The 25,338-nt window shown below is 42.2% G+C and overlaps 1 protein-coding gene across 1 annotated transcript in view; it reads left to right on the top strand.

Annotated features, from left to right (window-relative positions):
* ddc (dopa decarboxylase) overlaps positions 1 to 13,640 on the top strand; it is a 40,425-nt gene extending 26,785 nt beyond the window's left edge. The window contains exons 5-14 of the mRNA XM_080540332.1: positions 3,224 to 3,358; positions 4,120 to 4,263; positions 4,845 to 4,911; positions 5,010 to 5,104; positions 6,035 to 6,102; positions 7,287 to 7,363; positions 9,700 to 9,719; positions 9,985 to 10,083; positions 11,268 to 11,369; positions 11,646 to 13,640. Coding sequence (XP_080396458.1) covers positions 3,224 to 3,358; positions 4,120 to 4,263; positions 4,845 to 4,911; positions 5,010 to 5,104; positions 6,035 to 6,102; positions 7,287 to 7,363; positions 9,700 to 9,719; positions 9,985 to 10,083; positions 11,268 to 11,369; positions 11,646 to 11,846 — 1,008 coding nt within the window. The 3' untranslated portion in view covers positions 11,847 to 13,640. The remainder of the gene's footprint in view (positions 1 to 3,223; positions 3,359 to 4,119; positions 4,264 to 4,844; positions 4,912 to 5,009; positions 5,105 to 6,034; positions 6,103 to 7,286; positions 7,364 to 9,699; positions 9,720 to 9,984; positions 10,084 to 11,267; positions 11,370 to 11,645) is intronic.
* Positions 13,641 to 25,338: the final 11,698 nt, after the last annotated feature.

Genomic DNA, 25,338 nt, shown 5'->3' on the forward strand with positions numbered 1-25,338 from the left:
TTAAATTTTTCTGACCAATCAACTACCACGTCTGTTGCTTCGATTGCGTATGTTACTTTGTTTACATAAAGGGCTGTGAGAACGTAAATCAGAGAAATAATTTATGCAAAAATGTTGCAAACTCATCCACTTGCTCTGGGTCTTGATTCGGACTTTCACGTGAGAACATGAGCTTAAACTGTTGACTTTGGTCTAAGGTTTTTAGGCTATGTTTTGTTTAGTTTAGGCTATGTTGACAGACACCAATAGCAAACTCCAAAGGCAATTGCAAAGCCTAGAATCAATATTAGACATTGACAGCTGTTTTTATGCCTGTACAAAAAACATCACCAGAAACATCTGTCAAGCTAACTGTCCCATTGCACAGGGCACTGTAAATACACTATCTACCTATAACAAAGAGGCACAATTGTCAATTGTGTCATTGTCAATTCACTCTAGCCTACATACATTTATTTTATGTTTATTTAACCTTTATTTATCCAGGTGAAACGCACCGAGAACAAGGCATCTTTTGCAGGTGCACCCTGTCCATAATATTGACACAATAACAAAACAACACAAAATAATACGACACAGTTCAATGCATATAAAACCACAATGTTAGGAGAAACAATCATATCTTTCACCAAGGAGGTCCTCAATGAACACCCTAAATTAAACCCTAACCCTAAGCCAAGCAGCACCAGAACATCCAACTGAAAATGTTTCTGTGGAATGTTCCAGCAGTACACCATCATTTGGTGGAGACCTGGGGAATCTCCAATGAAACAATTGTGAGAACGGGTTAGGTCATTTATGTTATAGAATGTTAATAATGAGGTTAGGTAAGCCAGGAGTTTATGCAGTAGGGCTTTATACACAAAAAGGGAGTAATGAAGTAATCGACAGGATTTTAACGAGGTCCAGCCAACCTTTTTATAAAGTATGCAATGATGAGTAATTAAACGATCACCTGTGATTAAGCGAAGGGAACTATGGTAAATAGCATCCAAAGATTTAAAAGTAATGGTTGCTGCATTTTGGTACTGGCACGAAAGTTGATTGCACAGAAATCTGCTTTCTGTTGTTCAGGGAAAGGCACAATCTAATCCTATAAAAGAAGCCCACCCTAAATATTCCATGTATGGTTTCTGAATGTCAAGTATTGTCAAACCAACTGCCCAGGTATTTATAAACGGGGACACACTCAATAGGGGCAGCTCCCAAAGTACACAGTCATTATATTTTATAGGAAAACAATGCCGGTGTTTGGAAAAGCAATTGACCACTCTCTAGTCTACATTTGTCTGCAATTTGTCTGTCATTGATTTATTTATTTTTTCTTCTCTTTCACAACACCAGAAAAACGGGCAGGAAATTGCCTTTTAATATGTCACCCAGCGCTGGGCTGTGATGGTGGGGGAGGTGTTCCACGTTGAGTAGAGCTGAGTGTGGGGTTAGTTTGTGGAGGGAGCAAGGCGGCAGCTGAGGCAGCCGTGGGTGGGTGTGGGTGGTGGAGCATGAGAGAGCACGCTGATGACAGATCATTCCAGGCCCTTCCATTGAAGCCATGGAGGACTGAGGCTCATCCTTCTTTGTTGTTTTTGTTGCTGTGCTTTTTAAGTGCACCTCACTATGGCAACAAATGGGCCTCTCACTTGATGCAAGCCTAATGAGGGCAGGTTTACTGACACACATGCTCTGAGGGCAGTTAATTAATTAAATTCCCTCCTTCAATTAGAATGAATATTTTCAGTGTTTTGTATTGTGTTTAAAAAAAAAAATATATATATATTATTAGTAATATTATATATTTTTTACTATATTGTTATTATTAGCCATGAAAAGAAAAACCTTTTGATCCAGTGTCAGTGACACCTGCAGGCCTACCCTGCATACAGAATCAGCACACATTGATTGTCTCATCAAAGTCGATGTTTCCAATAGTTCAAAAGTCACGTTTCAATTTGGGCAGTCTCAACATTTGTTGTGCCACAAACCATCCTCTCGAACATTAGTGGTATCATGACTCATGGTTGTCTCGAGCCCATCTGATCTGGTTTTCAGTGATGAAGAGATATGGACATCTATTATCAGGCTTGCAGATGTGATCAAAGGGGATTCTAACAGCACAACAATCTGACTCAATAGGCTTTGCTGATGCACAAGAGGAGTGTGCATATGAATAGCCACAGCTAGGACAAGGGTCCTTTGAAAACCATCATCGAAGTGGCTCCAACATATTGTCAGGCAGACACTTTACATGTACATGAATGTGTTTTAGAATGAAAATGTACACTGCTAACATAACCAGTACACCTACAGAATGCAAAGACACATTGTCACAGAATCACCTTATGTAATACAGCATAAATAAAAGGCACACACTGTATCTATGGAAATGGGTGGTTTAAAGACTATGACACCAGAGGAGGTATATATACATTAGATTAGATTAGATTAGATTCAACTTTATTGTCATCACAGAGTACAAGTACAATACAACGAAATGCCGTTTATATACATGTACAGTAGATTAGATTGAACTTTATTCAACGTTATTGTCATTGCAGAGTACAAGTACTAGACAACGAAATGCAGTTTAGCATCTAACCAGAAGTGCAAATAGTGATATAAGAACATGACATAAAAACATGACAATGATAGTGATAGGTACAAAATGGCATGTACGGTAGTTTAGAGGTATATACAGTTATGAGCTATGCACAGTTAAGGTAGCTTATGTACAGTATGCAATGTACAGATGTATAAAAGAGGCTATATCAAAGAGGTATGTGCAACGTGCAATAATAAGGTATGTGCAAAGGTAGTATTGTATACATCAGCAGTGCAAAGGTTTCAGAGTGATCACATTGACCAGGGGTGCACAACCAGCAGTAGTGCAAAGGGCTAACTTGGCTTACAAACCCAGACTGATGTCTGGGGCGGCTGTAGCGCTGTAGCGCAGGAGGTAGAGCCGTCGTCTAATGATCGCAAGGTTGGCAGATCGGCGGTTCAAGCCCCGGCTGGCCACATGTCGAAGTGTCCTTGGGCAAGACACTGAACCCCAAATTGCTCCCAGTGAGCGGGCCGGTGCCTTGCACGGTAGCTTGCCGCCATTGGTGTGTGAATGGGTGAATGAGAGGCTGTTGCAGAGCGCTTTGGATAAAGGCGCTATATAAGTGCAGTCCAGTCCATGTCAAGAATGAACCCTGCTTACTGTTCTCCTTTTCTCCCGCAGGGCACGGCCAGTGAGGCAACTCTGGTGGCCCTCTTGGCTGCCCGCTGCAGGATCATCAGACAGGTCCATGCCACCTGCCCGGAGCGCCCAGAGGCAGACATCATGTCCAAACTAGTGGCCTACACCTCGGATCAGGTCAGCCTGCTGTGAAACCCCCCTCATCAGTCCTTCCAGATGTTTCCATTGAATTGATTATTATACAGGAAAAGATTAAAAGTAACATCGCAGATGTTCAAATGTGTTACAATTAGACTGACTCAGTTAAAACGTGGTTTGTAGCAGGTTCCTGTTCTGCAACATACAAGACAGAATCACATAAACAAGACAGAAGGTACAGTCAGGAACAATCACATAGGGAGGAGGACAGGAAAACATTCAACAGTTCCACAGCACTACAAGGAGAGGACAAGGGGGAGTGAGTAAGATGAGTCCATGGGGTCACAGGTGCTATTGCACCAGGTTTTCATCGAGATCATTCTACAGTACCTAGATCCTAAGACACCATCATCAGCGACTCCTGTGTTGGAGATGGAGCTCCTAGTGATGGAGCATGACGCAGGGTCTGTCAGGCACCAGAGCTATGCTAGCTCTGACCTGACTGGGATTAGGTTAAGGATTGGCCTGAGGGCGACACTGCCCTTTACAAGGAAAACAGATTTTTTTTTTCTCTCTCTTCATGAGCACCATGCCCAATGTCTGTCCTTTGATGTTGTACATCTGATTGGAATCTAACCATTACATTTCAACCTGAGGTCAATGTAAGTTACTGTTTGGCATGATAATAGGATCAAATAGAAACATTTAACATACTACAAGCATAACCGACTAGACCATTGTGATGATGTTATGCTATTTTGGAGTCACCTAGGTGTCTAAATCTACTACTTTTATTACAGGCTCATTCATCAGTTGAACGAGCGGGTTTGATTGGTGGAGTGTTAATGAAGAAGATTTCCACGGATGACAAGTTTGCCATGCGGGGAGAGATGCTCACGAAGATGCTGGAAGAAGACAAGGCAGCTGGACTCATCCCTTTTTTTGTAAGACATCGTATGGCTTTCACCGGTGTAAACGGGCAACATTGCATAGAGACAGACAAATACAGTAGCCTAGCTGTCCCCTTATCAGAAGTAATGATAATATTTATCCTGATTTCACACCATTTGTTTTACATTGTGAATTAGCTACATGGTTATCCAGGTTTTCCAAAATTGCATAGAACAAAAAGCAGTTCCAAATCCGCATAATGCATAGTACATACTCACCGTGGCAACAGTTGCAAGTGACATCCCCTCTGCTCTGTTGCTCATTACGAGCCCTGAGGCCTTTACAACTGTTAATGTTGTTTCTAATCGCCTCTTCTGACAAACCTAATAAAAATGGATCTCGTTAACAGATATCCCGTAAAGGCTTAGAGACATCAGTGTCAGTGAATAATTACAAGATACGGTAGTCTCCAAACCAACAATCATGTCACACTTAGAGGAGAAATTGTCATTTTCAGATATGATTACCATGAAACTATCATGTCCAGTTTTGTGCGATCTGCATGTAGACCAGAACACAGAAGACATTGTTTACATGGATTCCATGGTTTGTCGTTTTGTATTCCTTCTTTTAGGTTTGTGCTACTCTTGGGACCACTCCGTCGTGTGCATTTGATCACCTTACTGAACTTGGGCCCATATGTAAGTACGATTTTCAGCCCTTAAAGGCTGTAGGATTTTAACTGTGTATGTTTCTGTATGCTGATTCTAAAGTGACATGCGTTTGTTTGTTGTCCCAGGCAACGCAGAGAAAATCTGGATGCACGTTGATGCTGCGTATGCAGGAAGTGCCTTCATCTGCCCTGAATTCAGACCTTTATTAAATGGAATTGAGGTGAGTGAAACGACACGACATGCACGACAGCCCTCAGCCAACACACATGCTTGTTTGTCCCTGTTAAACAGTGGACACTTGCAGTTAAACTGGTCATATGATGCATCATTTGTGTTTGATAATACAGTAATTTAAAAGTCAACAGGGAAGTGTGCAAGAATGAGTAATATGCCAAACAATCAGTGCGAAATTAGAAAGCATCAATCGGCCTTTGAGACGTTACGGCTCTCCAGCGGAGCGGCTTGCCACGTACTGTAGAGAGCACCGATAAGGGTAAAGTAATTTCCTGAGGCATCGTCAGACCTTTAGATAAGCCTCTGCTCTCCCTTTCAAAGAAATACCACTGTTTATTAGAGACAAAAGTTCAAATAAGATGGGGGGGGGGGAATGGGCTCGGCTGTTAAGGAGGTCCGACCTTTATCCCCTATTCTGAATGACAGCCACGCCAGCTCCTCTCTGCTGCAGGGGTCTGTTGCTAGGTTATGACTGATTGGCAGGCCCCCAGCATCAGTCAGCATGGCAACTATTGTATTGGGCACGAGTCTCAGATTGATATTGTCTTCTATTGCTGGGCTTTTATTGCGTCTGTGAAGGCAGATGGGAAGGATATTAGAAAAGCAATAGTGGGCAAATAGATGAGACGAGATGTTTCCCTTTCATGAACCAAGGTGCTGGCTTAGAGTTATTGTGGGTCTTTATTGTGTACGCTCTCTTTTGCATTTCAAATGAAGGCTGTCAAGGTGGAGATATGCTGTGTTCAGTATGTTGCTATATATATCTCTTTGGTAATAATAATGACATTTTCGGTTGTGTTAGCCCAGCTGCAGTTTAAGAAATCCAGTGATGTTGGAGAGTGGCTTTATTCTGCTTTAGACTCCGAGGTAACTCTTATTGCTGTTATTCAGACAGGCAACTCTGATTTATTTCTAGCATGCAGACTCGTTCAATTTCAACCCGCACAAATGGCTGCTGGTCAACTTTGACTGCTCTACAATGTGGTAAGTTATCAAATTATCTTTCAGACTTTTGTGATTGACAGACACTGTGTACACATTTAGATATTACGAAGATCTATGTCAACACAAGCATGTGTTTATGAAAGTGTTCCATTCATTATATATAGCCCCCTTCAAGGTACTGGATAACAAAGTGTTTCCTGTTTGGGCACCGGATGGCTTCTTTTCAGACAGTTCTCCCAGGGATGTTTCATTGGAAAGTATTTATGGTAGTTACACAGATCAAGGGACATCCTCTCTAATCTCTCTGTCATGGGGTATGCCGATTCTGTGTGTACAATAACTCCCCTAACTCCATTCAAACACAGCCACCCCCTGTACCAACAGAACACCTGAATCATCCTTTAAATAAGGCCTCCCATCTGCCCTATCTCTCATCACACCACAAACAAACCCTACACTTCCTGTTGAGAGAGCGCTCACTATACACTGCTCCACTCCACACGGGGTTACCATGACAAAATCAGCTGACACACAGGAAATGGCTCATAGAAGTGGAGATATTGAGATGCTCTTAAATAGTCTTGCGCCTTTCTTGTAGCTGATGTGTTACATACTGTAGATAATTACGTGCTAATGTGTTGTCATATCACTTGAATAAATTACTATAACTATAATTCTGTCAGTTGATCAATCTAAATAAATTTGCCAGCTGTGTACATCAGTATATTGGTTTATTATAAACGTCATTTGATTTTGTCGGATGAAAATGTTACTGGGCTCACTTTTGATCTAATTTCCTTATTTCATGCTGGTTGAGTCCAATTGGATATCATATGCTGTGTTATTAGGATATTCTAAGAACCACTCCCACACCCCATTTCTTATTCGTTCATCAAGGAGTGATAAAACATCCTAACCCCAAAATGTCACTTCATTTTTTTGGTTGTAGTAATTGTGAAAACATAGGTATAGGCAAGTCATTCTCAGACCTATCTGGGGCCCAATGGCATTGTTTACAAACAGCCTTATCAGAGATGTGAGGCTGGGGAAAAGCCAGGCAGTGTTGGTGAAAGCCAGACCATTACCACTGTTGTGAGACTGCATAGCTACTGTATAAGAGAACCATGTTTATCAACAATGCAGTGCTGTTCCTTTTCATTTGTAGGCGACACTCATATAAATATGTATGAAAAGGAAAACTGTAAATATTGTTCTATCTGCAGGGTGAAGAAAAGAGCTGATATTATTGGAGCGTTCAAGATGGATCCTTTGTACCTTACGCATGATAATCAAGACTCAGGTAGATATGTTTACCCACTATGACTCATGGTCCATTTGTTGTACATTAGATTAGATTCAACTTTATTGTCATTGGTACAAGTACCAGACAATGAAATGCAGTTTAGCATCTAACCAGAAGTGCAAATAGTGGTAAAAGAACATGATATAAAAACATGATAGTGATCGTAATAGGTACAGGATGGCCAGTATGGTAGTTAGAGGTATATATAGTGGTGAATGTACATTAGGCTACAGTGTTTCATCTGACTAAGTGCAGATGAGTAAATGAGTTGAAATCCCTCTTGTCTGGAGTCCTGGTGCATGTTAACGTGAGAGCCCAGGTCACAGCAAGGCTCTGAGGATCTAAGGATCTGTCGACTTAAGTCACCCCCAATCCTGCTGTCTCTAAGCTCACGAAACAACGTGTGAGAACTAGATACATTCATTCTAACCTCTTACATCATGGGGCAAAGGTGTGTGTGTGTGTGTGTGTGTGTGTGTGTGTGTGTGTGTGTGTGTGTGTGTGTGCCTGTGTGTGTATGTGTGTGTGTGTGTGTGTGTGCCTGTGTGTGTGTGTGTGTGTGTGTGTGTGCCTGTGTGTGTGTGCCTGTGTGTGTGTGCCTGTGTGTGTGTGTGTGTGTCTGTGTGTCTGTGTCTGTGTGTGTGCCTGTGTGTGTGTGTGTGTGTGTGTGTGTGTGTGCCTGTGTGTGTGAGTGTGTGTGTGTGCCTGTGTGTGTGTGTGTGTCTGTGTGTCTGTGTCTGTGTGTGTGCCTGTGTGTGTGTGTGTGTGTGTGTGTGTGTGTGTGCCTGTGTGTGTGTGTGTGTGTGCGTGTGCGTGTGCGTGTGTGCGTGCGCGTGCGCGTGTGTGTGTGTGTGTGTACTGTAAGTCAGAGGGCAGCCACACCTGGTTATGGTTTTTCAGGGGTTTTTTGCAAATATTGTTAAGGGTCCAAAACTCACTCCTGTGCCTTCCCAACCCAATCACCTCTATACAGGTGAAGTCAGAAGTTTACATACACTTAGGTTGAAGTCCTTAAAACAAATGTTTTAACCACTCCACAGATGTCATGTTAACTACAGGTTTTGGCAAGTTGGTTAGGACATCTACTTTGTGCATTTTTCCAACAATTGTTTACAGACGGATTATTTCACTTATAATTCACTATATCACAATTCCAGTGGGTCAGATGTTTACATACACTAAGTTAACTGTGCCTAAATAGCTTGGAAAATTCCAGAAAATTATGTCATGGAGCTTCTGATAATAATTAATAATTAATAAATAATAAATAATTTGAGTCAATTGAAAGTGTACCTGTGGATTCATTTTTAGGCTGTCCTTCAAACTCAATGCCTCTTTGCTTGACATCATGGGAAAATCAGAAGAAGTCAGCCATGACCTCCACAAGTCTGGTTCATCCCTGTGAAGCACGGAGGTGGCAGCATCATGTTGTGGGGGTGCTTTGCTGCAGGAGGGACTGGTGCACTTCTCAAAATAGATGGCATCATGAGGAAGGAAAATGATATGTGGATATATTGAAGCAACATCTCAAGACATCAGCCAGGAAGTCTCCCCGAAAAGGTTGACCCAAGTTAAACAATTGAAAGGGAATTCTACCAAATACTACCTAAGCGTATGTAAACGTCTGACCCACTGGGAATGTGACGAAAGAAATAAAAGCTGAAAGAAATCATTCCCGCTACTATTATTCTGACATTTCACATTCTTAAAATAAAGTAGTGATCCTAACCTAAGACAGGGGAATGTTTAGTAGGATTAAATGTCAAGGGTTGTGAAAAACAGAGTTGAAATATATTTGGCAACGGTGTACATACAGTATGTCAACGTCTGACTTAAACTGTACTTCCAAACCGTTTGCCCTTTCTACCGATGGCTCCTTCCTACAGCCAGTCGTTTATCACCACCCATCTTCAGATGCACACGACCGTCCGCCTCTGCCTCTGCAGCCTGCAGCTGTGCCTGGAGCCACACCATAATTGGACTGACAGAAAGACAAAAGACAGTTCGACCTCACTGAGGCTGCCCTCGATGGCTCACCCAATCTGAAACGAGCTCAATTAAATTACAGGTTATTACCACAGCGCACGTCTTCTCTCTGTGGAGGCAACACCACACACACAGACAGAGAGGGGGCTTCTGGAGTGATAGGATACTGCTGCTGTGGTGTGTGGTAGAATTGATGTTAGAGATTAGTAGGCAGGACTCCATGGTGTGTCACAGTAAGCATACAATACAAATGATAGGTTATGTGAAGTCAAATGTTGACTGGGATAAATGTGCAATGAGTGCTACTGTATAATGTTTGGACTAATTACTCATCTGTTCATTCTCAGGACTGGTGACTGATTACCGGGTAAGAGGAATGATTATATCTGATATATGTGTGCTTTCTGATATTGTATTAATAAATGCCTCTGAATATTCCAAATTCAGACACAGTCAGACACAGCCCAGTTGTTCTGTCTTTGTCTCATTTTCTACATTTAATATCTATCATTACCATATGAGTTTTTCTGTTATCACTATATTCCATTAGAATATCATCATACTGTGGCGTGTCACATGTCACGTGTCACATGTCTAATGAGTTCTTGGTTCTCGTTCCCCTCGCCCCACAGCACTGGCAGATTCCACTGGGCCGAAGGTTCCGCTCTCTGAAGATGTGGTTTGTGTTCCGGATGTACGGGCTCAAAGGCCTGCAGGACTACATCCGCAAGGTACTGGAACTGGAGCAGCCTTCCCTTCCCTCCGCTCCCTCTCCGCTCCCTCTCCGCTCCCTCTCCCCTGTCAATCAAATCAGCCTGGCCTGTCTCTAGTCCTCACAGTAAATGAAGCAGCACGTATGACGCCTCCGGCCAGCGCCCTGGTCTGTGCCATGCTGCGTTCATCCACTTTATTACATAAAGCAATATCAAGAAAAGCCAAGATCGACATGATCCACTGACATTTCTCATCTTTCAAATCGTGTCGATTGTACTGTACGCTTTCTTTTTTCTTGTGCATAACAATGGTTTGGCTGTGGAGCGTATGACTTAGGTGACACAGAGAGGTTTGAGGCATTTCCCATCAGCATGGTCAGACAATCAACAGTTGCCAAATGAGCATAGCGAGCGGACACATACTGGACCTCCTCGGTGGTGGTGACATACTGGCTGGGAATGAGGAAGTGACGTGGTCTGCCAGTACTCACAGCTAGGGCCAGAGTTCTGGCCACTAATAAGGAGCTGGCACTAATAGTTCTGGCTGTATTACAGTACACCCATTCCTGTCTCATTTTGATTACCAATAGTACTTCCTGGTATAATTGGGGTTGCATGCAGTGATACACGTGGGATAGATTCTCACCAAGCATGCAGTGGCTCATTTGATGATTAGAAGATGAGTTACATATACTGTACATGTTTGGTCCTGTGGTGAGTGTGAGCTTGACCAGGCTGAAAAGAGAGGTTAATAGCTTTCCATCCAAAGGACCTGTACTGACATATTTGTGACAGGAATCGTGTTTGTAATTTCAATTTGAATACTAAAACAGAGATCATGTTTCGTGGCACTGGCTATACAACTACTAGAGTGCAACTACATGTGTATATAGAATGTAGTCAACATAAAAACACCTTAGTTTCAGCCAGAACCTTTATCAATGGAGAAAAAAGCATATTTGACATAGTATTCTGCATGCGTTTACAAAAAAATACAAAATCATATCCACAACAGCACCACTAACCCCTGCTGCTGCTTCCTTTTGCAAGGAACTGTTGTAGGATGGAGTCCAGATCTGTCAAATGCTGCCACCTAGAGACAACATAAAGAACTTCACTTTTCACCTGTTACCACCATCACCGTCCTAAGTCATAATACATACTCAGCCTTCCATTGAAGTCTGTCTCTCTGCCCATTACAGCAAGCGGGGTTGGCCAAAGAGTTTGAGAGGCTGGTTCGCTCCGACCAGCGGTTCGAGATCAGCGCCGATGTCGTCATGGGGCTGGTCTGCTTTCGACTAAAGGTAACGTGAGTCACCCAACCATCAATAACCCGTGTTCATGTTCACCACACCGTGGTGAAAAGTCTTTGTGCTCCAACAGACCCAAACATTCTGTCTCCTCCTCCCTCAAAGGGATCCAACATTCTGTCTCCTCCTCCCTCAAAGGGATCCAACATTCTGTCTCCTCCTCCCTCAAAGGGATCCAACATTCTGTCTCCTCCTCCCTCAAAGGGATCCAACATTCTGTCTCCTCCTCCCTAAAAGGGATCCAACATTCTGTCTCCTCCTCCCTCAAAGGGATCCAACCAGCTGACAGAGAGCCTGCTGAAGAAGATCAACGCCGCCCGCAAGATCCACCTGGTGCCTTGCCAGTTGGCGGAGAGCTTTGTGCTGCGCTTCGCCGTGTGCGCCCGCACCACCGAGTCCCGCCACATCCAGGAGGCCTGGAGACACATCGCCCACCTGGCCTCAGAGCTGCTGCAGGAGCTGCCTCACTGACCACACCCCGGGAGGGAGACTGACCCAGGGCCTGTCCTATGACCTCACCTGACCTCACCTCACTGTCGTTTACATACTGCACTCCTACTGCTCCTGTGAGATCTACTGTCCTGTCCTCTGTATTTATATGTGGCTGGTGTGTGTGTGTGTGTGTGTGTGTGTGTGTCTGTGAATGTATGTGTGTGTGTGTGTGTGGGGGGGGGGGGGGGGGGGGTGAATGAATATTTGTGGGTGAAGTAAATCATTTAAAGATGTCATGGTCTGGATTGATAAGACACCAGAGATGGAGGGTTTATGAAGAAGACGTTAAAGAACTCTACCTCTTCCCGTACATGTTGATGCCCCTTAACGGACACACAAAGTTCAGACGTTCAATCCGTAAGTTCAATAGTGCCAGGCTTCACGGCTGACCTCGGACCTCACACGGTACGTGGCCACAGTCTGACGAGCGCCGCGTGTGTTCCCTGTCCGCCTTACACTGACTGTGCTGTGGAGAGCCCCTAGAGTTCTGCTCAGCCTCAGCACGCCTGTGTTCTAAATGCAAGGTGACAGGCCTGTGACCACGCACCCCCTGGGGGGGTGGGGGTCTACGTCAGCACTGCCTGTCTGCCTGCCTGCCTGCCCCCCCAACCCTCGACACACCCCTGTCCCCCCTCAGTCTTAATACTGCTGTTCATCCAAATCCCCTTTCTGAGAAAGGCCAGCGTGCTAAAAATACAGACAGGGGATTTAGTATGAGTGGAGCTTTATCCTGTGTGTGAGGTTTATCCAAGGATCTGATCACTCAACTGTGTTTACCTGTACTTGTGGAGTGAGCTGTAGATGTAGTTAAACAGATGGTTTATGGTCCTGAAGGTCTGAAACAAGAGGGCACTGAGTATGCAGTAAAGGACAGGTCCTTAAAACATATATAATGTGTACTTTATAGCCCCCTTTGCTGTTTGTCATGAATCTAATGACTGCCCATATTCCTGCTGTTTCTCGTTGTGTAGCCTACATGAAGCCAAAAAAAAAAGATAAGATGCACAGCTGGTTGAGAATATGCCAAAGAGAGAAACAGGTTGTTGATTCCCATCTCTGTCCTACTGACTATTGTATTTGCAACCGACATGGGGCTACTGAGTGCTCTTAAGAGTTTAAAAGCATTTGCTGTCTGCCTTTTGCCCCCTGAAGTACATGAATAAAATATTCAATCAGAAGTTAATGTCTCACTTGATTAGAAGAGACACAAATACAATATGTCTCTTAATCGTAGCAGGTTATAGCCCAGTCAAAGCATACACTACGTAATGGCAATGCAGTGAACCCTCTTCTGAAGAGGTAACATGTAAACATGAGCTGGACTACAGTATCACATTACTTTTGTGTTTGGTTGTTCAATAAATGAATTAGTCTAATTTCATTAGACCATTAGACTGTGATTCCCAGAATCTCATGAAATAGATAAACAAAGCAAATCCCTCATTGTAATACGTCTCTGGTCCTGGGCTGCATTCGTAATGTGTGCCTTTTGTATGAGGAAGGGTACTGTTGTTGATGTGTGTCAAGTACTGTGTGTCGTGTGTGTGTGTGTGTGTGTGTGTGTGTGTGTGTGTGTGTGTGTGTGTGTGTGTGTGTGTGTGTGTTTGTGTGTGTGTGTGTGTGTGTGTGTGTGTAATGGTCACACTGTCTTTCCTGTGTTTTATTGACATAACCAGCAGTGTGCTGACTTGTTTTCTCTCACACTGGGTGGCGGGCGGGGGGGTATTGTTATCTTGGCTTTTACCTGTGATTAAGTGTAATCATATGTACTGGGATGAAAAGAACATGTGTTTATCAGGAGTAATTGTAATGCTTTGAGTGGCTGGTTGTGTGGCTTCTTCTGCTTATGGTGGCATAATTGTACTGGCTTCTTTACACTTGACCTAATAAACAAAGTATCACATGTGTATTTGTGTCATACTTTTTGAGGTAAACAGCAGGGACTGGAAATGGCCATTGCATTTCAAGTAGGGATACATCATGTTATTCCCGCTCTAACCACTAGATGGGGTTATTGTAACAGTCCAATGACTTCTGCAGCACTAAAACCCCTGGGCCCCTTCGCACTTTATCTCATCGGATTTCGGCAATGGATTAAATGGTAGTATTGGGTATTTTAAAACAGAAAAATCGAATTCTGATCATTCGGATAGTAATCCTGATTTGGTAATTCCATCTGATTAAATCAAAACTCAAAGGTATGTTACGGTACATGTGGGAACACGGTACATGTGGGAAAACTAGGGTTAGGGTTAGGTGCTAGGGTTAAGGTTAGGGGTAGGGGTAGGGTTAGACATGCCAGCATGTACCAAGTCGACGTAGCACCTAACCCTAACCCTAGTTTTCCCACATGTACCATATTCCCACATGTACCGTAATATATATATATATATATATATATATATATATATATATATATATAGTATTTAGTGTGTTATCCAGTGAGAAGTTGATTTTGTCAATGTGTTATATTATGAGTTATGCAGATAAGTGAATACATTGTTACTTACAAGTAGGCTAACCTTGTTGAGACCTTTTCCTAGTTCGGAAAGCCTGGTGAAATTATTTGCAGAAAGTAGGTATTTGGTCTATAGAGCACACTTCTGGCAAAACAGAAGTGTCCTTCAGGTTTTCTTAAATGTTCGTCAATGTTGCAACAAGTATCTAGCAACAACTATCCAAACGGTTCTGAAATTCAGCAAATTGAATTCACACCCCCAGAGATCAATAGGAGAACGGTGGTTACCTTTTTAATTAATATCTACAGATAATTTACATAATTTTCTTTTTGGTCTAGAATTCGCTATGATGAACGGTGCAGTGGTGCAGAATGCAACAAGACGGAGGGAGCTGACCTGACCGGATTTCGGCTTTATATGGTGCGTCCCAATTCTGCACCCTCTTCCTGAAGTATGCACTTGTACATTTCCCAAATGGATTTAGATCGATTAATCGATAGGTATGCCCAGAACAGTCCTAGGCTGTGAAGCCGTTTTAGGACGTGCATAATTGCATACTTCAAAAGAAGGCTGGAGAAATGGGACGTAGCAATAGTCATGACATTGACTTTGGCACATAGAGTCATGACATGGCACAGATGTGATCACCTTAGTTAACTCCTAAAGTATTATTGTGTTCGACCACATGGTGGCGCTATTAAGCGTTTTCGACTTGTAGCGGCCATGCTGTTTTAGCTAATGTAATAAAGAAGACCTTTGTCCATAGATCATGTAGGCCAGGGGTCACCAACTACATTTGTCCAAGGGCCAGAATTTTTCGAAGCTTACACTGTGGGGACCGGACTTGTTTTTATTTATTCTATTTAGGCATAATTAGCATATTATTGTTTAATATCTTCACTTTCTTACAAAATGTATGTTATTGATTTATTATCAGTGTTAACAGACTCCTGACACCTATACTGCAGCCAGCCACCAGGGGGCGATCAAGATATTTTGGCTTCACTTCATTGTAATCATTTTCAGTTATCAATCAAGCAAAATGTCACTCTCAAAGAACCTGAAGCGTAAAATTGATGTGGAAAAACGCAGCTTTAATGAGGAATGGACTGACAAGTACACATTCATCTGCCAACATTTAGTAACGCAAAACCTGTATTTCACATCATTATTTTGTTCACTGCAATAAAAACATTTTTTAAAATTATAATAATTATCACAACATACACAACCAGTACAGGCCCGCCAGTGACATCTCCGAGTTGTGCATCCAACCAACCAGCCACCCAGCCATGAATTAATTCATCAATTCATTCATGCCTTCATTAGTCTCGTTAATCTCTCTCTCTCTCTCTCTCTCTCTCTCTCTCTCTCTCTCTCTCTCTCTCTCTCTCTCTCTCTCTCTCTCTCTCTCTCTCTCTCTCTCTCTCTCTCTCTCTCTCTCTCTCTCTCTCTCTCGTATTATTAAGCAATATATAAACATATTTTGTTTAGCCCATTTTTACTCGGAACATTCCATTCAATAGAATTTAAACAATGTGGGCTTGTAGTCAAATGGCATGCAATTATAAATATAGCAATTATAGATAGCATCGCCTACGTATTTATACAGAGAAAATGCAACTGACTAGAATTAAATTTTTTACATTTAGCATGAATTTCAGAATTATGTGAACATATTACTGAAATCCTGTATTGCTTATTGGTTACATGGTGCATGAGTACCGTAGAATTAGTCTCAATTCGGCTATCGAAGCCTATGCTCCTGGCACATCATGTATCTGAAAAGGTTGGAGATAAAGCCACAAGTTAATAGCTTTGCATTGCCCTCTAAAAGGTTAAATGTAATCATTTGGCACTGGCCAAGAAATATCGCATTCTACTCCATAACACACTAGTTGATCCACGCAGGACGTTCATATAGTTTTGCCAAACAGGTGGCTCAAAATTGTAAACGTTTATTCACACCGTAGCGCTGAATATGATATTTCAGTCCATCCCTTTCCTGATATAGTATGCTTCTGTAAAGGGATAGTACAAGCAAAATTCAATTAAAAGTTTGTGGGGTGTTATGTTATGTTATGTTATGTTATGTTATGTTAAGTTATGTCCAGCAGTGGTTCTATATATGTTTTAAAATGCATTTTATTTTTGTAAATAACAACCGTACCTCTCTATTGCCTATCATCTCTATATATTTCAACACCCACAAAATAATAACGATTGATATTTTTCCTTTTTTCAATATTATAATATATATATTCTATTTTTTCATTAATTAAATATATTAATTAATTAAATATATATATATTTTATATTTTATATCTTTTATATCTTTTTTGTTTATAAAAACGTTAGCAACGTGACATTTGGACACCTAGACCATTGGTCCATTCAGATTTGTGGTGCAATGAAAAAAATGTGTTTTCCTCAAAATGTCATACAATTGTGCCCTCTAGTGGTTAAATCTACTAAAACTCTAGACCAGTCAGACTTCAATCATCTTGTCCCAGTAAGCGGCTATTCCGATCTCCTATTGATTGATTGATTGATTGTACTTTATTGTCCCCGAGGGGAAATTTGTCTTGGGCATGGTACTTTCATGCTTCAAGTGCAACAGTGACGATACATACAACATACAGTAGACAAAGTAAACAACAGGACAGCAACAAACATTGAGTGACATTGGCAGCAGTTTCCACCTGGACATGGCATCATTTGGTATAAATATATATTGCACATAACCCTTCAAGTGGTGTTTTCGAATATTGCACATGGCCCTTCAGGTGGTGTCTAAGATAAAGTGCAGGTGCTGGTGATCATGTCCTAATCATCGTTTCTGCTTGAGAGAATTGATTAGTTTAATGGAGAATGGGACAAATGATAGTTTTAAGAGCTTATAGTTACATCTTGGCATGCGAAGCCTTCTACCTAGGGGGAGAACTTCGTATTCTGTGGAGAGCGGATGTTGGGGGTCTGCGATTATCTTGTTAGCCTTGTCCAGGACAGCTTTTTCATATAGTTTATTTAGGATCACATAGTCTCTTTCACCTACAATTTTCATAGCTGTTTTGTGAATGCTAACTAGTCTGTTTTTTTGTTGTACAGTTAAGTTGCCAAACCACACAATTATTCCATATCTGATTACACTTTCAACAATGGACTGATAGAAAATTCTCATGATCTGCTTTCTCACCCCATAAAGTCTGAGTCGCCTCAGGTGATAAAGCCTCTGCTGTAGTTTGTTACATAAGCTGTCTAAGTGTGTATTCCAGCAGAGATGGTTGTCTAACTGAATACCTAAGTACTTATAAGAGGGCACCTGGATGATTGTTTGGTCTTTAACGACCACAGGCTCATGGTCAGTTACCTGCCTTGGGTCTAACACAACCTCCTGAGTTTTGGTGGGGTTTAAGATGAGATGGTTGCTGTCGCACCATTTAATGAATATATATAAGGCTAGGTGCACGATCTCCACTACTTCCTGAAAGGCACCTTGCATGAACATATCCTGTCTCACTCTATTGGTTTAATTTATTACTACATGAATCATGTAGATGTTCAGTAGATCAGTCAAAACTATCTTTTTGGGAGTTTACAAATATTAACAAACAAAAAAGTAACCCTACATTATGCTGGCTGGCTGTGATGTCATAATGGGTGATCATAGTGGAGTTAGAGTCTTGGGTGTGCCAACATTCTGGAAGACAGGCAGTTGCAGAAAGATGGCACCTTGGTAAGTACTGCATCAACTTGTCTTCCTTATATATATATATATATATATATATATTTATATATATATATATTTATATATATATAAAATAACATCTGTGACCAAGCCATTGATTGGATGTTTTTTGGGGAAAAATACAATTCTATCTATTTTGACACTAAACAGAGAATATTCAAGTTGTTCTGTCGGTGTAAATTAACATTCCCAAGACCAAATAATTGGTAAACATGAGTTTCTCATGAGACTTTCCTTAACTTAGGTGGCTGATAAGGTTCAAATGGATAGCTATGTTTTCAGGTTATTTATTATCTGATATGGCCCATACGCAACATTTAGTTTTACTTTGGGCTGACTAGGTAGGATAAGGAGAAGTTTGTATAATTGTTTGGTTACACATGAGTGGATTACTTGAATACTCTTGTTGGCCTCTAATAGTATTTTTTCAACACTGAAAATGTTTATGTATGTAAAGCCTACTGTAGTTGTACTACATAAGCGTCTTTGAGTGTCTAGAAAAGGGCTATTTAAGTCTAATGTATTATTATTATTATTATTATTATTATTATTATTATTATCAAGTCAAGTCAAGTCAAAAGTCACTTTATTGTCCCAATCACTGGGAAATGTGTATTGGGCTTGCACCCCACAGCAGCCAACAAAGAGCAACAGACAATACAGAATGTTAACACACAAACAGAAGGCAGTCCTGATTAAAACAAGAGTGGAAATAAAATGATAAGCAAGATATGTTCACATTCATCTGGTGCAGTTTAAAAGTTTAACAGAAACGGGAATAAAAGATTTTTAAAATCTATTTAATCTAGCGTGGGGGACTCTGAACCTCCTCCCAGAGGGCAGCAGTTCATACTCTGCATGTAGGACATGGGAGGGATTCATGAGAATTCTATTAGCCTGTCTGAGAGTAGCCTGTTCAAAAATAGACTGCAGGGATGAGTGGTTTTTCACCCCTATGATCTTCCATGCAGTCTGTATCAGTCGGACCAGTTTGGACCTTAGTTGTACAGATAGGTTACCAAACCAAGACATAATGCCGTATCTGATGAGACTCTCTAAGACAGACTGGTAGAAGAGTAGCATACATTTTTGGTCAACACCATGAACTCTAAGGCGGCGTAGGAAGTGTAGTCGTTGTTGTAATCTGCTACAAAGGCTGTCTACATGAGTGCTCCAGGTGAGTGAGTTGTCAATGAAAACCCCAAGATACTTGTAAGAGGCGACCTGAGAGATGGATTGTTTGTGGATGACCACAGGCCTGTGGTTCCCAACACCTCTGGGGTCGAACACCATCTCCTCAGTCTTCTTAACATTTAAAACCAGGCAGTTAACATCACACCATTTAACAAACCTCTGGATTTCAGAATAATAGTCAATTAGGTCACTGTCCTTTTTAATTAAAGCAAGGATGGCAGTGTCATCCGAACATTTTATGATGCGATTGCTAGGGTAGGTGCTTCTGCACTCGTTTGTGTATAAAGTAAAGAGCACAGGGGAACTGACTACACCCTGTGGAGCACCAGTGCTTATGGTTCTGGGTTCCGAAAGAGTGCCATTAACACTGACCCGCTGTGTGCGGTTAGTTAAAAAGGAGTGATACCATTTTATAATGAGGGGGGGGGACATTAAGCCCATTTAACTTCTCAATTAAAAGGTGCGGCTGTATCGTGTTAAAAGCAGAACTGAAATCAACAAATAGGAGTCAGACATAGGAGGTAGGGTCCTCTAAGTGCTTAGATATGAAGTAGATAGATATTATTATTACAATGAATTTGAGGAACTTGTTGCAGTTATGACACTTCCTCCATCTTTTAGCAATAATAACCATGTCATTTTGACAACCCAGAAAATTATAAATTGTGTTTACATTTTGCTGGGTTGTCATGGTAACATTAGGCTACATGTCAGAGTGACATCATTGGAGGGTTCCAAGGGTGCATTGGGTGCAGGAAGGTCCTGACAGAGTGATGATGTCATAATGGGGTTGCCAGGTGATATTCTAGAAGGTGAGAGTAGAACAACAGATGGTTTTAGCAGTTGGTACAGAGACACTGAAGAGGTTACGTGAGTACGATATCTTTGGATAATGATTATGTAACAGGTTATAAATAGGCGAACTAGTTTGGTGATGGTGAAATTCCTGCTAAAAATGTGAATGTTAGTCTCAGGAATGTGTTCAAACAGCGACATCTACTGGTAGTAGAACATCTATGAAGTGATTTATAAATTGTTCAGTTGTTCAAGATTATGCTGTGGTAAGTCTAACCAAAAATGTATAAGTACATTTACTTATGTTTCATAGACTATCAGTAGCTGCTACCAATGTTATTTGTTGTACTGAACACATTCCTGCAGGTGAGATAAAAAAAAATGTAATACCTCGTGTTGAACTGCTAGTGTGAGAGGTCTGTTGTATTTTTCTATTACCACTAGATGGCGTTGTTTAGTTCGATTAATAATTGCATTTATTTATTTATTTTTACAAACGATGTACTTTATTTTCTATAGGTTCTATATGTTCTATTTCTTATATATATATATATATACAGTACAGGCCAAAAGTTTGGACACACCTTCTCATTCAATGTGTTTCCTTTATTTTCATGACTATTTATATTGTAGATTCTCACTGAAGGCATCAAAACTATGAATGAACACATGTGGAATGATGTACTTAAGCAGGCAAATCCTGCTAGGCTGAAGGAGGACAGCCCTACTGTAAGTGTAATCATCACTATTAGCACACACATTCCTGCAGTTATACCAGTGTTGTGTAACCATGTAGCCATGAATGATGCCACACCTCCTCTGTTCTGCTCCTGCAGGCCTCTGTGGCCACGGCTGCCCCCATCACGGCTGCCCCCATCGCAGCCGCACCCGGGGGCAACGACCAGGACTGGACGACTGGTCCGTAAATTACCGGAGAGTCTTGAGTTAGAGATTTGCGCATTAGAATTTTTCCTTGACTAGTAAAAGTCTGTCCCGCAATCTCAATACTTTTGCAGCTGAAACAGCCTCACAGTCATCCGTGAACTCATAGGGGACAAGTAATTATATAATAATATATAAATATACGTCATTTTCACATTCGCTTCCTTGTTTTTCATATTGTAGCAACGAACAGGAGGAAGGCAAAGAAGCAAGAGAAGCAAGAGGTCCAGAGAGAAGCCTTCCAGGAACAGAGAGCAGCCTTCCAGGAACAGAGAGCAGCCTGGGCTCAGACAGCAGCCCGCCGGGCCCAGAGAGCAGCCCGCCTGGCCCAGACAGCACCCCAGGACCATAGAGCAGCCTTGGTTCAGAAAGCAGCCGACCTGGCTCGGAGAGCAGCCTGGGCTCAGAAAGTAGCCTGCCAGGCCCAGGGAGCAGTGCCCCAGAGAGCAGCACCACAGAGAGCAGCGCCCCAGGCCCAGAGAGCAGCGCCACAGGTCCACAGGTCCACAGGCCTCCTCCGTGACCACAAGAAGGATAGGCGCCAGGCCCTCACTGCCCAGCAAAAGACTGAGGAGAGCCTGGCCGAGGTCAGGGCGACCCTCGCCAACACCACCAGGGAGGCAGTGGACAAGATCAGGGTCCTGGAGAGTGACAAGGCAGCAGCTGAGGAGGCTCAGGTGCGTTGCAGGGAGGAGATGAAGGAGGAGAGCGGGCTCCAAGAGACTGAGGGGAGCCTGGCTGAGGTCAGGGCGACCCTCGCCAACACCACCAGGGAGGCAGAGGACACGATCAGGGTCCTGGAGAGTGAGGCCCTGGTGGCCAAGGCAGCAGCTGAGGAGGCTCTGGAGCTTTGCAGGGAGGAGGTGAAGGAGGTACAGGTGAAGGAGAGCGACCTTCACCAAAAGCTCCATGATATGGAGCAGGAGAAGAAGAGCCTCCTCCACGACAACTCCAACCTGGAGAAGGAGAGGCGCCAGGCCCTCGCTACACAGGGAGAAAGGGAGGGGAGCCTGGCCGAGGTCAGGGCGACCCTCGCCAACGCCACCAGGGAGGCAGAGGACAAGATCAGGGTCCTGGAGAGTGAGGCCCTGGTGGCCAAGGCAGCAGCTGAGGAGGCTCTGGAGCTTTGCAGGGAGGAGGTGAAGGAGGTACAGGTGAAGGAGAGCGACCTTCACCAAAAGCTCCATGATATGGAGCAGGAGAAGAAGAGTCTCCTCCACGACAACTCCAACCTTGAGAAGGAGAGGTACCAGGCCCTCGCTGCACTCCTGGACCTGGAGAAGAGCAGGGACGAGGCCCGCACCAAGCTCCAGGAGGACAAAGACCAGTGGGGGAAGGAGAAGGCCTCCCTCACAGCCGCCCATCTGCAGGCCCTAGCTGACGCCAAGAAGCTGGAGGAGAAGGAGAGAGCTTTCGCCCTAAACTCCCATCAGGTGCAGATGGAGCAGCGCACCGCTGAGGCTGAGGAGAGAAGCAGGGCGCAGGTCGAGGTGCAGAAGATGGTCACCATCGACCTGGTCACCTGTCGTCAGCAGCTCTCCCTCTCCCAGACCAAGCTGCAGCAGGAGGAGGTCCAGAGCACGGAGCTGAAGCTGCAGTTGGAGGTCATGAGGGAAGAGTCAGAAAAGAAAGAGGAGAAGAAGAAATCCATAGTTCCCTACTTTAAGTGGTTAGGGTTAGGGTTAGGGTTAGGGTTAGGGTTAGGGTTTGGGTTAGCACATTTACACCGTGTTTGAAAAAAGAAAGAAAAAGACTCAGAAAAGAGAGGAGAAGTTCCCTACTAAAGGGTTTGGGTTAGCACACCGTGTTTGAAAAAAGAAAGAAAAGGACTCAGAAAAGAGAGGAGAAAAAAATAAAAAATAAATCAAATTCAAATAAAATTTTATTTGTATAGCGCATTTCTTACAAGATGCAACTCAATGCGCTTCACATAATGAACATTCTCAGTCAATCAATCAATCAATCAATACTGACAGAGCCGCAAGCAGGCAAAAGTAAAAACCTTAAATCCATTAATAATAATAATAATAATAATAATAATAATAATAATAATTACAATTTACAATACAAATACAACAATTGGGGGTCCCTCAAAAAAATGTGTACTGTATAACATGATAGCCATCTACCGGTATGAGCAATGCACTGTATATAAGATGATGACCGAGGGTCTTTCTGCTGCTGACCATGAGTCCTGTTGATGGAGCCCAATTTTCTTTTAGAGTCTGTAGGCTACTGTATTTGTTTATTAACATTCATAAATATGATATATTGTCTGAATTTTTGTCTTCTTTTATAAAATGTAAATTATTTTAATTTCTTGTGCTGGTTTATTATGAACAACATGTAAAATTGCAGGAAACTAGTACAAATAATTGGGTGGGAGAGAGGGGCCGCCGCTGCCAAACGTGTACAGTTTTGGGTCGCTCCACCGCTAAAAAATCTCACTCCAAACTTTTGGTGAAACTTGGCAGCCCTGCCTGTATGCCTCATCTGCACTGAAGCTATTGAAAAACAATACAATCTTCGCCGTTACAATTATACAAGGCATGCAGCTTTCAGAGAATCATACCCTGAGAAGTCATACCCTGAGACCCGTCACAGAAAAATAGACTTAAAAGCAACTTAAAAGCTGGATATGGACATGCCAGTGGAATTATTAGCAGAACGTTATCTGAACGAGAGGGCAACTCGTGCATCTCTCCGGGCTGTCTGGGTTCTACAATCATAACAAGCCATTTACCTCATTCATGTTTTGACTGAAGTTATTTGTTATTTAAGTCACTATAATGTGCATGTGTAAAAAGAGCCTATAACACGAAATGTTAAACAAGAGCATGTGAGAAAAAAACGAAATGTTAAATGAGTATGTGAGAAGAAAAAAAACACACTAAATGTTAAATGAGATCTATGAGTGTGTCCCCATTCTTGCATGCGAATAGGCGCTACGTCTGCCAAATTCCATTTAAAAGACGGGAATTAGTTTCAGCTTTGCTACTGCTATTTAGATGCAAGGTTGCAGCTTTGTGAATGAGTTAGGTCTGAATCGTCCTGCATTGGAAGAACGATATGAATCTATGCTATGGCCGCGTTCGTAAATTCGCTCTGAGAGAATCAGAGCGTCCACGTGACTGCCTCTAGTCCAATCAAATTACTTGGTTCCATGACGACGTTGAATCCAGTGTGCGCTCCGACGAATTTACGAACGCGCCCTATATGTTCTAAACGGTATTTCCCTCCTCACATTTTCTGAATTCATTAATATTTTAAAAAACATAAATATTCCACGGGCCCGATGGGAAGCTTTGGTGGGCCGCATTCGGCCCGCGGGCCGCCTGTTGGTGACCCATGTAGGCCTATACCAAATGTCATGCAGATCCTTTAAGCATTACAAGAGCATTACAAAACGTTAACACATCGTGGTCATGATTTTTCCAAGTATTCTGTTGGTGCCCTGTAAAATATGCCATACTGTGCCATATAGCGTAAACCCTGGCGATATTATTATACAGCAATTATTCATTAATTAAGCATGTACTATACACCCTTGCAGCATCTCCAGTGTTTCATAACAGAAGGAACAAAACAGCTATGTGATTACAAATGCTTATAGTTTCCCCAATAAAATATCATTACAAAAATATGATCATAAAAAAAGATAATAAAACAAAATAGAAACCTTATTTTAATTCAGCATGACCACATACTCATTCATAACACTCAGAGGTTGTTGAATGTGGTGAACACTGTCACAGACCTCTCATCTGAGAGGCGTTCAATGGAGAAAAAAACATAGAAGTCATCCAATCTAATTCAAAGCCACAGCTAAGTCCTAGACTAGCATATCATGTTCCAGAGTTCACATGTAATTCTTATGTTTAACTGCTTTGATTTCTGTAGCACCACATAGAATAAGATTAGGATCGAGTTCCCTAGTAATTCAATGCTAATGAATGCTATTTCACAATTTTTCATGCAAAGGCTGTGTTATATTACATTCATTCGATTCGATTACCAGTAGGCTACTGCACTGGATTGTGAATTCAACATGAGTGTAGTGTTAACAATGGGAGGACTGTTAGCTACAGTGATGTACTGGAACAGCTGATAAACAGTAAAGGATTAAATCATTTTTTCCATAGGTTTTGAGTGGATGATCTCCAGATGTGAGATGCTAACATTATCTACTTCAGATGTCATTATTGTCTAAAAGGGTCCAACCAAAACAGGCTTACATGTCAAGGAATGTTAGCCTATATTGTATACAAACAGACTATTCTAAGTGACATTTCTGAGGGGTGAGGTAGTTCAGGGAACATACAATGTTCCTTTT

This window comes from Nansenia antarctica, assembly GCF_963989245.1.
Source record: "Nansenia antarctica genome assembly, chromosome: 10".
NCBI lineage: Eukaryota > Metazoa > Chordata > Actinopteri > Argentiniformes > Microstomatidae > Nansenia > Nansenia antarctica.